This window comes from Ostreococcus lucimarinus, chromosome 6 (assembly GCF_000092065.1).
Source record: "Ostreococcus lucimarinus CCE9901 chromosome 6, complete sequence".
NCBI lineage: Eukaryota > Viridiplantae > Chlorophyta > Mamiellophyceae > Mamiellales > Bathycoccaceae > Ostreococcus > Ostreococcus sp. 'lucimarinus'.
Window position 1 is genome coordinate 435,973 of NC_009360.1, and position 16,679 is coordinate 452,651.

At 62.0% G+C, this 16,679-nt stretch overlaps 7 protein-coding genes across 7 annotated transcripts; 3 read left to right on the forward strand and 4 right to left on the reverse strand.

The window, feature by feature from the left end:
- Nucleotides 1–137: 137 nt before the first annotated feature.
- OSTLU_32200 (predicted protein) lies at nt 138–800 on the reverse strand (the record flags this gene model as incomplete). Its single annotated transcript, XM_001418446.1, has 1 exon — nt 138–800. The coding sequence occupies one exon, from the start codon at nt 798–800 to the stop codon at nt 138–140; it is 663 nt and encodes a 220-aa protein (XP_001418483.1).
- Nucleotides 801–1,284: 484 nt separating this feature from the next.
- OSTLU_32201 (predicted protein) lies at nt 1,285–5,082 on the reverse strand (the record flags this gene model as incomplete). The annotated part of the gene is made up of 1 exon (XM_001418447.1): nt 1,285–5,082. The coding sequence occupies one exon, from the start codon at nt 5,080–5,082 to the stop codon at nt 1,285–1,287; it is 3,798 nt and encodes a 1,265-aa protein (XP_001418484.1).
- A 1,013-nt stretch (nt 5,083–6,095) lies between these two features.
- On the forward strand, nt 6,096–11,061 carry OSTLU_45844 (predicted protein). Its single transcript, XM_001418211.1, has one exon. The coding sequence runs from the start codon at nt 6,312–6,314 to the stop codon at nt 11,046–11,048; it is 4,737 nt and encodes a 1,578-aa protein (XP_001418248.1). The 5' UTR covers nt 6,096–6,311; the 3' UTR covers nt 11,049–11,061.
- Nucleotides 11,062–11,118: 57 nt separating this feature from the next.
- Nucleotides 11,119–11,514, reverse strand: OSTLU_41204 (predicted protein; the record flags this gene model as incomplete). The annotated part of the gene is made up of 1 exon (XM_001418448.1): nt 11,119–11,514. A coding segment is annotated over one exon (396 nt), but the record flags the coding sequence as incomplete, so codon positions are not given.
- A 631-nt stretch (nt 11,515–12,145) lies between these two features.
- On the reverse strand, nt 12,146–13,310 carry OSTLU_32204 (predicted protein). Its single transcript, XM_001418449.1, has one exon. The coding sequence runs from the start codon at nt 13,223–13,225 to the stop codon at nt 12,188–12,190; it is 1,038 nt and encodes a 345-aa protein (XP_001418486.1). The 5' UTR covers nt 13,226–13,310; the 3' UTR covers nt 12,146–12,187.
- Nucleotides 13,311–13,592: 282 nt separating this feature from the next.
- Nucleotides 13,593–15,785, forward strand: OSTLU_24687 (predicted protein; the record flags this gene model as incomplete). Its single annotated transcript, XM_001418212.1, has 1 exon — nt 13,593–15,785. The coding sequence occupies one exon, from the start codon at nt 13,593–13,595 to the stop codon at nt 15,783–15,785; it is 2,193 nt and encodes a 730-aa protein (XP_001418249.1).
- A 132-nt stretch (nt 15,786–15,917) lies between these two features.
- On the forward strand, nt 15,918–16,589 carry OSTLU_32206 (predicted protein; the record flags this gene model as incomplete). Its single annotated transcript, XM_001418213.1, has 1 exon — nt 15,918–16,589. The coding sequence occupies one exon, from the start codon at nt 15,918–15,920 to the stop codon at nt 16,587–16,589; it is 672 nt and encodes a 223-aa protein (XP_001418250.1).
- Between the last annotated feature and the right edge of the window lie 90 nt (nt 16,590–16,679).

Sequence of the window (16,679 nt, forward strand, 5' to 3'; positions counted from 1 at the left end):
CGACGACGCGCGTCGATCGCGCGCGGGTGCGATCGCGCGCGCGCGCATCGCGGCGTGCGCGCGCGCGGGCGCGGCGAACGGCATCGCGGGTGCGGCGAGCGCGTTGGATTATGGGGTGGGCACCCGCGCGGTCTGACTTATTTATCGTCGGGGCTCTGCGGCGGCGACTCGGCGGCGACGAGGATCGCGACGTGCGACGCCCCGCACGCGAGCGCGACGACGCGATTCGACGCTAAATCTACGCGTTCGAAACGCCTGGGTCGAGGCACGACGGCGTCGGCGGCGGCGGCGCCGCATTGCCCTTGGTCGTTCGCGCCCCAGAGATAGACGCCGTCGGCGCAGGCGGCGGCGCAGTGGCGGGCGCCGCACCGGACCATCGAGGGGGCGTTCTCGAGCGCGACGAGTCGCGGCGTGGCGGTGCTGGCGCCGATTTCACAGTCCTCGGTTCCGAGCTGTCCGTCGCGGTTGGTGCCGCAGGCGTAGAGCGACGCGCCGAGGTCGCCGCCGTCGGCGACGAAAATCGTGAAGGCGTCGCCGCACGACGCGTCCGAGATGCGAACGCCGACCGCTGAGAACGAACGCACGGCCGTCGGTGACGGTACGTCATTGGAGCTCACACCGAGTCCGCACTGCCCGTACAAATTCCAACCGAACGTCCAAGCCTCGGCATTTTCGGTGACGAAGACGCCGTGCTTCCCGCCCAACGCGATTCGTCGCACTGCCACGCCGGAGAACACCGACGGCGCGAAAACCTCCGCGCCGTCAGCGTCCAGCACGCGTCCGCGATCGTCTAAAACCATGAATCGCCCATCACCGTCGACGTCCGCGGCGACGACCGCGTCCGCGCCGTCGTACTCGCGCCACGTCTCGGCGTCCCGCTCGCCGTCGACGTAAAAGTGTCCCAGTCCGCGCGAGGTGACCACGAACACCGCGTCCGTCGCGCACGCGCACGCGCGCGCGCGGGCGAAGGCGTCGTTGACGATCGCGCGCCCGGCTGAATCCACGACGCCGACGCCGCCCAGGACGCGCAACGATTTCTCGCGCGGGGAGACGAGGGCGGTGAACGTCCAACCGGCGGCGACGAAGACTGCGTCTTCGCGCGCGTCCAGAGCGCCGTCTGGGGCGTCATCGCCGGCGTAACCGACCGTCAACAGTTGCATGTCGTCGTCGGGGAGCGCTAGCGCGCGCGAAGGACGCGTGGCATCGCGGGCGGGGGAGTGAGGTGCTCGACGCGGCGGCGCCGCGCGTCGGTTGGTTGGACGGATGCGTTGAAATGAAACGAAACTAGAGTGCGGGCGAAGAGTCGGGGCTAACCGACGGTGGGTCCAGGGCGTGCGCGTATAGACCGATGCGACCGTGTAAGGACCACGGTGCGCCGGCGGCGGCGCTCGCCGGGGAGAAAAGATGAAACAGGAGGGATTTCGGCTGACGTTCGGCGAAAGCGCCGCCGAGCTCGTAGTGGAGCGTAGTGCGCGGTTTGGTGGCGGGGATGACGTAGTCCGCGACGTGAACGAGGTCGTCTGTGGGCACGTCGCACACGGCGACGACGCGTAGGACGCACGGGGCGTACGCTCGCGCGAGGTCGGGCACGGCGAGCTTGAAGCCGACGACGACGGATGATGGAACGCCGACATGGAGCGATGCGCCGTTGAGGCTGCACTGCTCGAACGTCGCGCGCATGTACTCGCGTCGAACAGTGTGCATGCCATCGACGATACTTCGCACGTCCGCATCGGCAATTAAATCGGCGACGCGCGTACCAGCTTCCGCGCGCTTCTCCGCCTCGCACGCCTCGGCGGAACATTCGACGAAGAAATTACCACCGGCGTCGTGGTCGAGCGGGGCGAAGAGCTCAGAAGATATCTCTCGTAATCCATCGAGAGCGCTGCTGCATCGTTCATCTTCCGGATCACCCTTGACCGTCATCGGGAAGGTCGCCGAAGCGTTCGCGGCGGCTTGATGCGAACCGAGCGCGTTGGTCACGTGACTGAGCGTGGCTGCGTTTGGTCGAATCATTGGTCCCATGATTGACTCAGTTAAGCTCGACAAACTGAGACTGCGTAGAGAGGAGATCGCGCCACTCGTCGATGTCGACGCACTACTCTTCGTGCGTTCTGATTCGAGTTCTCTCAGATGGGACCGCGCGAGCCAAATTTTCAATCGCTCTGTTGGATCGAAATCGCTCGCGCGACAGCCCCGCGCGACGATGAGCGTATCTCGCGTCGCGACTGCCATGCGTGCGCGCATGCGCACGAGCTCGAGCTCGAGCAAAGTTGCCAACGACGCCTCTCCCGGAACGACGCCATGCATCGCGTCCGCGTAATCCTTCTCCGAATTCGTCGGTGAGGGCGCAGGTTCGTTGGTTTCTAAACTGCGCGGAAGCGGCGGCTTCTGACCCAGTGAAGCTTGCGTCTTCGCACCGTTTGTCAACGCGCGCTGTACGCTTACGAGCTCGAATTGACCGATCGCTAAGAATGTATCCTTTGTCGCTTCATTATCCCCGAGATGATTTCGGATGTGCAACGTTGCCGTGTACGCTCCGTTGTCGTGCGATTCCACAGCGTCTCGATCAAATCTCCAAAAGCCTCCATCCGCGGCTGCAGACGCCTCGCGAATACTGAATGAAAACTGCGTCCCCGCTGGCATGCGAGGGAGGGCAAACGAGTGCTCAACGTTTCGTCCACCTTGTCGCACGACTACGTCGACGTGTGACGGCGCGACGGCTTCTGGCACCCCCACCGGCGATGTCACCAAGAGATATTCTGGTTTTCCCGCCCCAGGCGACACGTTGTACTCAAACGAAACATCGTGCGAACCACGCGGGGTGATCCAAAGTGGCCCTACTGCCGCGGCTATCGAAGCGCCGCACGACGAAAGCATAGTATTCATTAAGTCATCCGCGGCGTCTTCTTTCACGCACGGCGGCAATTTTGCTGGAGATGCGGCGTCAATTCGTGTCACGACGCGACCGGGCGCGTTCGCCATGGATGGAAAGTACTTCTTGTGGTTGAGTCCGAGAAACATTTCAAATTGTTGCTGCTTCGTGCCGTCGGATACCATGTTGTGGAAGCGTCTCTGAATACCAAGCGCCGCGTTGCTCATCGTACTGCTCGCCGAAGTCGGCGTGGATTTATAGCGAATCGCCGCCGCAGTGGCGGGATTCGCGTCCAGCAAATGAATGGTTGCCGTGTGCGACGCCCTCGTAGACGTATACATCTGTGCGTGGAAGTCACCGTTGGCGAGAAAGATCTCAACCATGGCAGTGAGGCACTGCGGCAGCATCGCTGCGCGGAATTCGTCCACCGTGCTCTCCAACCATTTGAACGATTCGGCGCCTTTGTGCGCCTTTTCCGGACTCTTCATGAGTTCGTCCAGCCACTCGGCGCCTCCGGCTTGACAAAGTCGCTGACCGGATGAGTTCAGACGAGAGAGAAGCTTCGACTGCCCCGGGCTTCCCATGTTAGAGTCCGGGCTTTGCGCCTGCGACGGAGATTCAACGGTCTTATTGGGCGATACCGCGATGGGTTCCGAGCGAGTCGTATCCTGCTCTGGCAACGACCAACTTGTCGTCCGCGTGTTGTGATCGATGTAGAAAGTCCTTCCAGTCGTGGTATCTGTGCGAGACTCCCATCCTGGGGGCAGCATCGATCCACTGGACGTTCTCGCGAGCACGCCTTCCGAAAGCGCGCCGCCGCCGTAGGCGAGGCCAGCGTTTGCGTTCGCGTTGAACACACTCAGACCCAACTCCGAACACTGTTCCGTCAGAACTTGAGCTGCGACGAAAAATCCCGCCAGATTCGTTCGGTCTAGTGAATCTGCACAGTTGTATCGCAGTAACCCGCGCTGCCAGGAGCTCACGGTTTTCTCCACGCCGTCTTCGTCCGCCACGGCGCACGTCGATCCCATTGAAATCGAACATTCAATTAGCTGACGACGAAGGGCGGCCCAAAGACCTTCAACAGTCTTCGCCTCACCGAGCGCCTTGCAGTTCGCGTGCCAATCAAAGTTCAAGACCGAAACATCCGCTAAACCAGCGCGCTGGCGCACCCCGCGCACAGCTTCGTGAAAATGCTCTGAGAGCAACATTTCTGGCTTACCCGGCGCGCATCGCAACAGGTTGACGCACGTAATCGGGAACGATTGACGCTCACCATTCGCCGCAGCGACTGCACGCGTACGATACGCGTTCATAACGCGCGCGAAGTAAGTTCCCGTGCCCCGATACGGATTTTCCTTGGCGACCTGGATCTCCGCCTCGCCATACGCCTGCTTGATTTCTTGCGCCCAGCTAATCGGTACGCTGCCTCGTCGCCACACGTACGACGTCCAACTGCACAGTTTCCCATCCTTGGACGACACGCTCCCCCCCCGCGCGTCACCGTTCATCAACCCTGCTTCTGACGCTTCCGGACTATCCGAACGCTGCTGATCGACCTCGCACCACACGAGCTGTTCCATCTCCACCTCGTTCCCCGGCGCGCCGACGTCGTTCAAACCTCGCGCCAAATATCGCGTCCCCGGATGCAAGCTAGACCTCTTGCCGAAAATACAAAGATTGAATAACTTATCATTTGAATCGCGCAGCTCGCGATGCTCGACTAGACCTTGAATCAGCGTCGGGCACGCCCCCGGAATCCCCGTCGCCCGCAGAGGCGCGGCGAGCGACGCGTTCCACACCCACTCCCGATCGGGATTTTGCAATCCAGCTTCGGCGTTCCCGTACGCGAACGGACGAGAAACATCAAACGTTCGACAGTAAAAGTGCGTGCCGTCCACCGAAAACTCACACAACGACTGTAAATTCACGCGTTCGTCCCTGCTCAACCCGGCGCACGCGTTTCGCAGCGAAACGCGCACCCACGCGCTCTCCTTGACTTGCATGACTTCATCTCCGGTCGGCAACACCGCCGCCACGCGCACCGTCTTCGCGATCAACATCGCGGCGACGTCCCCGAACACCCCGTACCCCAACGCCGCGGCCCCTCTCGCGATTTCCTCGACGTATCCTCTCTCGCGAAGCGCCTCGAGCGCGCGCTCCACGTCTTCGAACGCGTCCTCCCCGACCACCCCCTTCCCCGCCATCAGCGTCCCGGTCGCGCCGCACACTCGCACCACGCGCGCACCGACCGCCTTCCCCGTCCTCGCGTCGCCATCGTCGCCGCCGTACGTTCTCAACACCACCGCGCGTTCGCCGCTCGCGCGCGCCGCCACCGCCACGCCGTCGCCCGTCCACCCGTCCCCGCTCGACGTCGACGTCCCGCTCGCGCTCCGCTCGACCCCCGACGGCGCATCGCTCATCGCGCGCGCTCGCCTTTCCCGTCCGCGCGCGTCGTCGTCGTCGTCGTCGTCGTCGTCGTCGTCGTCGTCGCGAATCCCGTTCGCGATGGCTTCGTCCGCCTCGTCCAATCGCGACGACGTTCGCCGCGTCGCGACGCCGCGCCGCGTCGCGCGCGTCGCCGCGACGTCGCGCGTCGCCCGTCCGAGATCGCGCGTCGTCGGATGCCGCGTCGACGCGTCGCGTCGCGCCATCGTTCCATCGCGCCGTCGGTCCATCCATCGGTCCATCCATCGGTCCGTGTCGCGCGCGCGCGCCGCGCGTCGACGACGCGCGCGTCTCGACCGTCTCGGACGCGCGCGGCGATTCGAACGCGCGGCGACAGCTCGCGCGCCGGCCGCGCGCGACGTCGCGACGGCGCGACGACGACGCGATGCGCGATGCGCGACGCGACGCGACGACGCGACGCGCGACGACGCGCGACGACGGCGACGCGCGCGACGGCGACGCGCGACGACGCGCGCGACGCGCGATGCGCGCGTCCGAACGCGTCGAACGGTCGGCGACGAGCGACACGACGACGACGGAGACGACGCGCGACGACGCGGATGCGAGCTCGCCGCGCGCGCGACGGAGCGAGTGGACGACGACGGCGACGACGGCGACGAGAGGACGAGGGTCGTCGTTCGTCGCGACCGCGCTCACGGGGCTGACGATCGAGGACGACGACGGACGACGAGGGATCGCGCGGGGACGGCGCGCGCGAGGCGAGACGAGCGAAGAGACGCGAGGACGAGGAGACGCGAGGACGAGGACGTTTCGGACGTCGAACGAGGACGGAGACGAGGAGACGTTGGAGATTGAGAACGAGACGCTGACGCGACGCGCGGGGGGGGTGGTTCGCGGACGATGGTCGTGCGAAGAGAAGGCGACGGCGGCGACGCGGTGCGCGTTTAAAAGCGACGGCGAGCGGCGCGGGTGGTTTTGGTGCGCGTTGCATCGAGATTCGTTCAGCTTGTTCGGGGAAAACGGGGAGATGCGGAGAATGCCGATCGGATTCGAGGCGTGCGCGCTCGCGGCGACGAGGGAGGGGGTGTTGTTCGTCGCGAGCGACGGCGGCGGCGTGGCGCTCGTCGCGCACGCGTTGGACGAACCGACGCCCGTCGAGGGCTTGAGCGACGGCGTCTTCGTCGCTTGGAGCGATCCACAACGATCGGACGTGTTGTTTTACGCGCATTCGCGACGTGCGCTCGAGCTTTGGACGATCACGCTCGTGCCGGCGCGGAGCGAGACTGAATTCAGCGACGCCGTGCCAGAGTTTGTCAGTCGCGCGGATCTGCGTTGGAGCGAAGGCGTCGGAGATGATTTCGCCGCCGACGCGGCGACGTACAGTTTGGCGCACGACGAAAATGGGCGCGAAATTATTTTAGTGTCCGACAATGCGGCGCAACGCGTGTGCGGGCTGTACGTAGACGCGGATGCGCCGGGAGGACACAGAGCGAGCGGGGCGATTGAGGGGACGTCGGCGATGGGCGTTTCTGGCACGCGTAAGGGCGATGGAATGTTGGACACGCTCGTGGTGTGCGTCGACGGCACGCTCGCGCTTTGCATCGGCACGCACTTGTTGTGCAAACTCGACGCGACGACGCCAGACGGCGAGTCGACAGCTGGCGACGTACAATTTCTATCCGACAGCGTCGGTTCCGGTGTGACCGTGCACACGAGTAGACGAGGCTCGATGCGTGTGCGCGTCCCAGGATCTCTCGCATCGCCGCACGCGCGCGCATTGTTCGCTGTTCTGCGCGAAGTGTGCTCGCAAGACGACTTTTTGGATATTTTGCGGCGCATGTACGCGAGCGAGTGCGTCGGCGCCGATGACGCCGAAGCCGAGTGGGCGTACTTCGTTCAAGTGCTGCAAGCGTGGTGCGAAGTCGCCGTCAAACCGAGAGCTGTACACGAGCTCGACGATTGGGAGTTTTCGCAGCGGTTACTAAAAGTTGGTGTCGATTCCTTGAGTGCCCGAACATCGGACTCGAATGTGAACGCGACGCGGGCGAGCGTCGTTTTGGACGCCGTGCACACGATTTACGAAGCTTCGAAAGTGGATTTGCTGACACGCTGCATGTTAAAACCATTGCGAGAGTTTGCGATGTCGTTGGTCGACGCGATCGGAACGACTAGGGAAGCGTACGCAGATTATTACGCCCGAGATTCTGGCGCAAGTATCGCGCCTTTGAGCGTTGCGGCGGCACCATTGCAGGTGCCAGATCTATTACGCGCCGTCGAAGGAATATTCACGGGGCAGTCAGATTTTCACACACTCGTACCGCCGCTCATACTCGCAGGACTCGAAGAAAACGCGCACGTCGATGCAAACACATTTGGTGGTGACGTCGTCGTGCGTGCTCGACGTGTTGTGAAATTGTGTCACGTGTCCACTCTTGGTGCGACGAACTCTTCGACGTCTGGCGGAGCGCTTGCGTGCGCCATGGTGGACATGGGCTTCACGCTGGAGGATCTCGAGCGCCTACCGCCGGGCCTGTCGCTCCCATTCCACGGAATATTACGCCGTTGCCGCGACTCTCCCGCTAATGGATGGCCAGTTGAGGCGTACAAGCTCATCGGCCGCCAAGACTTGGCGCTGATGCATGGCGACGACGATTTCATTCGCGACGAAAGACAACGGCGGGTATCGCGCGCGCCGGCTGCGACGACGCGAATTCAACCCGATAGCGCATCTGTGTCTGATGGTCTAGAGCATCTTGAAGAATTCGTCGGTCCTCTTCGCTTTCCTAGGGATTATAGAATTCGCGAGCTTCGCTCCATTCTGAGCACCGCTACGCCGGTTCCTATTCAGCTCGACGAAACCGAAGGTGCAGGCGGCGACGCCGAGCAAGGTTCACAACAGCAGTCAAAGTTGTGGTTGCTAGCGGCGAGAACTGCGGCCATGCCTGTCGGTCGAGGAGCGGCTTCTTTGGGCACAGTCATCGCGAAACCAACCGAGGCGCTCCTCGTCCCTACACTTTGCCTCGCCGGATGTTTGCCCACGCAGCAGTACGCTGTGGTCAATCTTGATCTCACCGCCGCAGACGCACCGAAAGATTTCGTGAATTGGCCAGAATTTCACAACGGCGCTGCGGCGGGCTTGGCGCTTCGATCGGACGACGACAGTGGAAAGCTCACTCGAGCGTGGATCGTGTTCAATCGACCCAAACTCCCGACGTTTTCGCACGCGGGTGTTTTAATGGCGTTCGGTTTGAATGGTCATTTATCGAGCTTGACAGCGACTGACTTGTACAGATATCTCGCGCAAGAACACGAAGCGACGACCGTTGGTACGCTACTAGGTGTTGCAGCGTCAAAACTCGGTACGGGTGATTCTGCGACGAGCAGAATGTGCTTTCTGCATCTGCCGACACGCCATCCAATGTCGTTTCCAGAAATCGAGCTCCCGTCGCTCGTGCAATCGTGCGCTCTCTTGTCTGTCGGTTTGCTTTATCAAGGCACAGCGCAGCGCTTGATCGTTGAAACACTACTCAGCGAGTTAGGAAAGTCGCCAGAAGGCGATGTCATCAACGGTCGAGAGTGCTACGCATTGTCTGCTGGCATTGCACTCGGCCTTGTCACGTTGGGACGAGGACACAGCGCGAGCGGGTTGTCAGATTTGCACATAGCCGAGAGATTGCGTCATTTCATCGTTGGTGGTGTCGCACGACATGTACCACCTCCCGGCGGTGTCCCATCTTCATCGGCAGCGCGCAAGTCTACGTCCGGCGCCGCTGGTTGGCAAGAGTCGTACCCTTCGGACGACGCTTGGACAAACTCTACTGGAGGCGTTGTAGAGGACCAGACGGCGTCCGTCGATGGTTATATTCTTGAAGGTTCGATGGTGAACGTCGATTTGTCGGCTCCCGGAGCTATCATGGCGCTCGGTTTGATGTATTTGAAGACGAACGACGCCTCTGTATCGGCTCACCTTGAGATTCCATCGACGCACTACGGCCTTGACGACGCGCGGCCGGATTATGTCATGTTGCGAGTCGTTGCGAAGAGCTTGATCATGTGGGACACGGTAGAGCCAAGTGCAAGTTGGATCGAAGGGCTACTACCGCCGCTGTTGCGAGACGCGATGGATGTCAAATCTCCCGAGGAGCAGGAGGCGCAAAATGATTCCTCATGGCTCGGCGAAGCCGATCGCGAGGCGATCGCGCAGACGTATGTCAACGTTCTCGCGGGTGGTTGCATGTCGATCGGTTTGCGTTTTGCCGGTTCCAGTAATCCTGACGCATCTGCAACGCTTCGACATTATGCGTTCAAGTTTCTTGAGTGGAAAAAGAAAGTGGGCCAGGACGGTGGGGAACCTCTGGTGAACAAGTCGATGCTCGAAACGTGCATAGGCATCGTCGCAATGGCGTTATCGTGCGTGATGGCTGGAACCGGCGATTTACCCACGCTCAGACTTTTGCGGCATCTCCGCTCGCGAATGGAGACGAGCGCATCTGCGAACACTGGTTTGACGTATGGTGCGCACATGGCGATCGGTCTCGCGAATGGCTTCCTATTCCTCGGCGGCGGCGCGCAGACGTTTTCAACCGACGACGCGTCCATAGCTGCGTTGCTGATTTCGATGTTTCCACGGTTTCCATCCGACCCGAACGACAACAGATGGTACTGCCAGGCCTACCGCCACCTTTACGCTCTTGCTGCGAAAGATCGCTTGCTGCACACGATCGACGCTACGACGCTCCAACCGGTATCATCGCCGGTTGAAATTACGACGGTGATCTCGCAAGGGAAAGAGACAACTATGCAGCTTATCACACCGTGCCTGCTGCCCGATCCCGCAGCGCTCGCGAGTATCAAGATCATATCACCCAGGTACTGGTCCATACACCTTGATTTCGCACTCATGCACGCGGACACAAAGGACGCTTTGTACAAGCGCCGAAACATTCCGATTCAAAGGCACACCGCGGCGCTTTCGTACGAAATCGATCGCACGGGAGCGAAGGCGCAACTCGCGACGGCACTACACGCAGCCGGCGCGCGAGCTGCCCTCAAGCCGCCGTCTGCGGAGGCGAGTATAGATCACAACACCGCACCCGTTGCGAATGCGACGGCGGCACGAGCAGGAAGAGATGCTGTGGACGTTTTCACCAGCGACGCGGTGCTGCTCGCGTTCGCGCGACACATGGGTGATGGTGCGAGCGATCGGGCTGGATTCACAGCCGCGGCGTTACGAGAGTGCATGCATAGGGAAGTTCCCGACGCTCTACGAACATACGTCGATATGTACGCATCGTGTGAGGCGCTCATTCACTCCACGGAAAACAGTGAAGCACGAGCAAATGCGGCGGCGCTCGCGGTGAACGACTTGCGCCTGTTGAGTGCGTTCAGTGAATTATTGAAAAGATCCGGACTTGATGAGCACGACGTCGAAACCACGTTTCCCATGCCGACATTACTAGTATCGTCCTTCAAACAGACGATTTCGCTTGTCCTTGATTCCAGATACGGCGACCAAACGGTTGGCTGCGCTCTCGCCAAGTACCTACGCGGCGAAGGGTACGACGCGTCGATTGATACTTACGGTAGGTTTGGGTGTTATTTGCGTCTGTTAGACGTCCCCACACCTCGAGTTCTTCGTTCGGCGATAGAGACGGGCATGAATCGACTGGGCGCGAGCGATTTGTCTGTCGCTTCGTTGAGAGCGTGTTTGCCGGATGCAGACCCGTCCACCGTTCTTCGAATCATCGAAACGTGCCTCCCTTGAGATTAGTTTAGCATTGATATTAGATTGATTACACACAAGCACAACAAGTAAATCCCTAATAGACTTGCCATCACTGGGGAGCCTCGTCTTCGCTCGCGGGCGCGCTCTTCGCAACGACGCCGCACTTCATGAATTGGACTTTCCTGAAAGGCTTTCGGAACGCTTGTTCCGCGACGAGCGCTCGCTTATCCCCTATCGACTTCGCCACCGCAAAGAATGGCGAGCTCGTGTTATCTTTCACCGTCGGAAGCTGACTGATCTCCTCCAAAACCTCGTCTCCGCTCACGACTCGACCGACGACGACGTTCGTCGCGTCCAATTCCGGCGCCGCTCTCAACGTAATCGTAAACCCCGTCCCGTTCGGCGGCGGTGGCGGCGGATCGTACACCGTCTCAAATTTCCCTCGCACACTCACCAACCGCGCCTTGGGTTCGGGCTCTGGCTCCGATGGATCTCTCCGCACGATCAAACTCACCAACCCGCGTTCGTCGTGCGATCTCTTGCCCAAATCCGGCAGCAGACGCTCCGCGGACGGCCCTCCCACGACGTCCACGCTCGCGTCCGAGCCCGGCGTCACGAACTTTTCCACGCCATTATTCTTCAAATAAATCTCCACCGCATCGTCACCGTCGCCGGAGACTTCGATGTTATCGACCGTCGTTCGCCGATAAGACAAGCCGCCGACGCCTCGCGCGAGCTCGACGAATCGCCGACCGCTGAGCGTTCCCTCGTCCACCGCCACGACGATGCGTCCGAGCGGTTGGCCCTCGACCGCGATGTCGAAAAAGCACTCGGTGAAGTCCTCCGCGCGCGCGCGGCGCGGGGCGACGAGGAAGGGCGCGAGCGCGAGCGCGGTCGACACCGTTCGGCGGTGCACTCGCGCGGCGGCATCGGCGTCGTCGCGCGACGATGGAAGCCCGCGCGGCGCGGTGCGGCGGCGGTCGCTGGCGCGCGCGTGGACGCGCGCGCGATTCGGCGCGAGCCGCGCGAGCGCGGTGGACATGCGCGCGAGTGTGCGGTGCGGTCTTCGACATCAGATATTTTGGACGTCTTCGCAAATCGTTTGGTTCGTCGGTCGCTCGAAAATCGTTGATACAAGACGCGCGCGGTAAAGCTAAATAGTCGAAGTAAGCGATCGACTACGTGAGCATTCTCGGTTCTTCGGGTTCTTCGACGACGGGCGCCGCCGGGGCCGCGACTCGGTCTTCGCCGTCGTCTTCGCCGTCGTCGCCTTCGTCGTCGCTGGCGGGGAGGAAAAACGCTTCAAAATTGATGGAGGAATTCCCACCCGGTGCGCACGAAACCCCGCCGCGCGATCGTCGAGCTTGTGGCAGCGTGTCATCAAAGATGTTCCCACCCTGAAGCTGCGCCACGCCCGCTTGACGATGCGACGTGAGCGGGCGACGTTCGGGCAACGTTTGATCGAAGACGTTGTTTCCGCGCTGCTCGGCGAGTTTCGCCGCGCTGATCCGTTGCTTGGGTAACTCTGGACACGCGAATATATCACTTCCATTCATCGCCGCGACAGCCGCATCACGCGCCTGGCTGCCCGGCGATTGCCCGTTTCCCGAACGGCCGTCGCGCGCCTTCGGCGGCGACTCGCCGCCGAAAATAAACGAAGATCCCCCGCCCGGTTCACGAAGCACTCTCGAAGTCTTGCGACCCGTCAAAAAGTTGCCCACATTCTGCCCTCCGGAGCGTCCGTAATTATTATCCATCGTCGACACCCCACCCGCCGCTTTCACCGTCGTCGTGGCTTCGCATTCGCCTCGATCGATCGCCTCGCACACCCGTTCAATCAACGTATCCCTCGACCCCGCCGGCGACAGTCCGTTCTGTCGGCACAGCGTTCTCAAATCCGCCAGCATCATCGCCTTCACGTCGTCCTTCGTCGCCTTTTTCGTCGTTCGTTCGCTTCGCGTCGTCGTCTCTTCGTCTTCGTCTTCGCCGCCGAAGATCGTCTTCGCCGCGCCCTTGAATTCGCGCATCTTCGCCGCGCTCGCCTGCCGCCACGTCGCCGGCCGTTCGTTCGCGCTGACCAATCCCTCACCGTCCGCGCCGAACGAGATGCTCGAGCGTCCTCCCGGCGGCGCGTGCGTGCGCGTCGTCGGTCGATCCGTGAGGACGTTGCCACTGTTTTGGTTCGCGCCGCTCGCGAACGCGTTCGAGGACGTCATCGCGCGCGCCGCGGCGCCGATCCGCGACGCGCGTCGGTCGCGTCGGTCGCGCGCGGGCGTCGGCGCCGCGCGCTCGGCGTCGCGGAGTGTCGCGCGCGCGCGATCGCGCGCGATTGCCGACCAGACGGGTATATACACTAGGGTTTGGTACATAGCGGTACCAGACGACACAATACGGTAACGACTTCATTCCGCAACGCGCGCGCGCGTCGCGCGCGACGCGCGCGGTCGCCGCGCGCGCGGTCGCGCGACGCGGCGCGACGCGCGGTCGACCCTCGTCGACGCGCCTCGCGCTCGATCGCGCGCGAGCGTCGCGCGCGCGACGAGGAGGCGCGTTTTTCTCGCCGCCCGACGAGACCGCGCCGTCATGACGAACGACGACGGCGACGGCGACGACGACGACGACGCGCCCGAGGACGTCATCGAGGAGTACGACGGCGAGACGAACGACGCGGGACGCCCGCACGGGGAGGGATACGCGTGGTACGCCGACGGCACGGAATACGTGGGAGGATTCGTGGACGGCGCGCGGAGCGGCTACGGAAGGCTGTGGCTCGCGAGGGACGAAGACGAAGATTACGACGAAGACGACGATGTTCCGAACGCGTTTTACCTCGGGGAATGGAAGGACGATCGACCGCACGGTAGGGGCATACAGGTGTCGCGCGACAAAACCTGGTTGCAGGGAAATTTTGAGAGCGGGGAGTTGCGAGGGGAGGCGTATTTGTCGACGCAGGTTTCCATTGGGGACCCTCGGTACATGGGCGAGTTCGGCGACGACGGCGCGTTCGGGGGCGTGGGGACGATGTACAACCGGTGCGGCGGGCGACTGACGGCGAATTGGAAGGAAGGTGACATCGCCGCCGGGTTAGCGGTGTGGGAAGGTGACAGCGCGCGCAGGCGCGAGTCGACGGCGGTGGTGGCGTGGACGCGAGAGAGTTTCGGAGACGCCGAACGAACGGGAAAGTGGACAGATTTGGTCGCGCGAGGCGCGGTGGTGGTGCGTTTTGTAAATGTGGATACGTCTTATGAAGCGGGTTGCCGTCATAGACCCGAGGTGCGCGAATTTCTACGCGCTTTGAATGCCGTCGACGCTCGTCCTGGTTCGAGCGTACGAGCGGCCATCGAAGCCAGCGCGGTGGCGAGGAAGGCCGTCGAATTCGACTACGAAGCAGACGTTGCGACGACAGACTTATTGGCGAGCCTTACGTTGGCGCGCTATGTCGAGAGCTTGCGTGTGCGTGTGAGCCGAACGGCCCCGCTCGAAGTGCGTGCGACAGAAGACATGCATCGGCACGCCGTCGTCGCTTTTTATTCTGGCACCGTCGGTGAAGTCCGCGGCGTTTCTGCGAGCGACGCAGAGCGTCTCGCGAGCGATGCCATCATGCTTCGCGAGGAGGACGATGAGGACACTCAAGAGATCGTGGCCGAGTACGATAAAGATCGGAGTAGTATCGCATACGCGCAGTCTCACGGCGTGCGCGTGATCCATCTCGACGTCGGCGCGGACGCGCTCTGCGCGAATTTTGTTCGCGTGGAGACGAAACACGAAACGAATTGCGAGCGCATGTTCTTCGAAAACCATCCCATCTTTGGCGATGCGGTGTTTCTTAGAACTAAAAGGTGTATAGCGAAGGACGAGGAGTTGACGGTCGCGCCAGACTACTTTTTCGGTTGGTGCTTAGACCCGTTGAGTGAGGCGGGCTATTACGAAAGCATGCGTTGTCATCCACCAGAGGTGATATTTGAGAGAGACAACGACGTCCTCGAACTCGGTCGCGTGACGGTGAAGCGACACGGCCGATGGCGAGCGCTATACCTTGGGAATGTTGAGCAAGGATTGTCGTACGCGCCCACCGACGATGCGCCGCCGTCGCACGAAGTTCTCGGGTTTCAATACATCCGAGCGATGGCGATCGCCACCGTTGACCGCATCCGCGCCGAGAGACACGCCACGAAGTCGACGTCGATCGTCGCCGTCGGTCTCGGCACTGGTGCGCTACCACTGTATCTGGCGAACGCACCCGACTTGAACGTCGACGTGGTCACCGTCGAATGCAGCCAAGCGGTCATCGACGCGTGCGCGGCTATCCACGTGCCTATGCGCATAATCGATCGCGAAGGAAAATCCTCCGGAATCCCCGCCGCGAAGAAACGACGACGTTCGCGTTCGGAGCCGTCGCCGATTCGCGTCCACCGCGCAGACGCCTTGGACTATTTCCAGCGATGCATCGCAAAAAATATCACAGACAATCGTGTGGCGTCCGTGGACGTCGTCTTGTTGGACGCGTACGACGGCGACGGCAAAATCCCCGAGCGCGTTCGAGACGACTTCTTCATTCGATCCGTCGCGAGCTCGTTATCGCCCGTCGGCTTTTGCGTGTGCAACTGTTGGGACGGCCCCATAGGTTCGGAGGCCTACCACGAACTCCACATGTTCTCCAATCTTTTGGATCGTCACTTTTCGCTCATCGAGCGCGTGAGCGTGGTGGGTCAAGAGTACAACGTCATTTTAATAGCGTCGCGCGCTCGGGCTCCCGGTGAGCGTTTGCGTTTGTGACGAGCGCCATCCACCCAGCCGACTTCATTCATTCGCGCGTCCGCCCGCGCGTCGTCGTCGACGATACGCGTTCTCGCGCGCGCCCTCGCGCGCCCCGCGCTCGCGCGCGCGCCTCGCGCGCGTCGTCGCGCCATGGACGCCTTCGTCACGCGTCGCGTCGTCGCCAAGGCGTCGACGACGAACGACGACGACGACGCGCGCAAGCGGCGCAGAGTCGCGCCGACGAACGACGGGTGGCGCACGTTCGATGACTCCCTGCTCGCGCGCCTGGACGCGGCGTGCGAACCGCGGGCGAAGATCGCGGCGTTCGATCTGGACGACACGCTGCAAAAGACGAAGAGCGGCGCGAAGGCGTTCGCGGCGCGCGCGGATGACTTTACGACGCTGAACGAACACGTCCCGCGCGTGCTCCGGGCGTTGCACGACGATGGGTATAAAATTTGTATATTTAGTAATCAAGGGGGGGTGAAAGGGGCGTTGGATGGGAAAAGGGCGACGAGCGTGCGGGCGCGGTTGGCGCTGCTGGCGACGACGCTGGAGACGCCGTTTCAGTTTTACGGCGCGACGCAGATGCGGGAGAACGACGTGAAAAAGTACCGTAAGGGTGAGATTGGGATGTGGCGAAAGATGGTGGCCGAGCATAACGGTGGCGTCGCGCCGGATTTGAAGGCGAGCTTCTTCGTCGGCGACGCCGCGGGACGCGCGCAGGATCACAGCGCCGTGGACAAGGAGTTTGCGGAAAACGTAGGGGTGCGTTTTTTCGTTCCGGAACAGATGTTCGTCGAGGGTGAGGCGTGGAAATGAAGCGATTAGTACGATGATGATGCGATGCATCGCGCGCGCGCGCGTGCAGGCGCTGCTCAAGGAAGGAAAATTGATTTGTTATTGACGAAG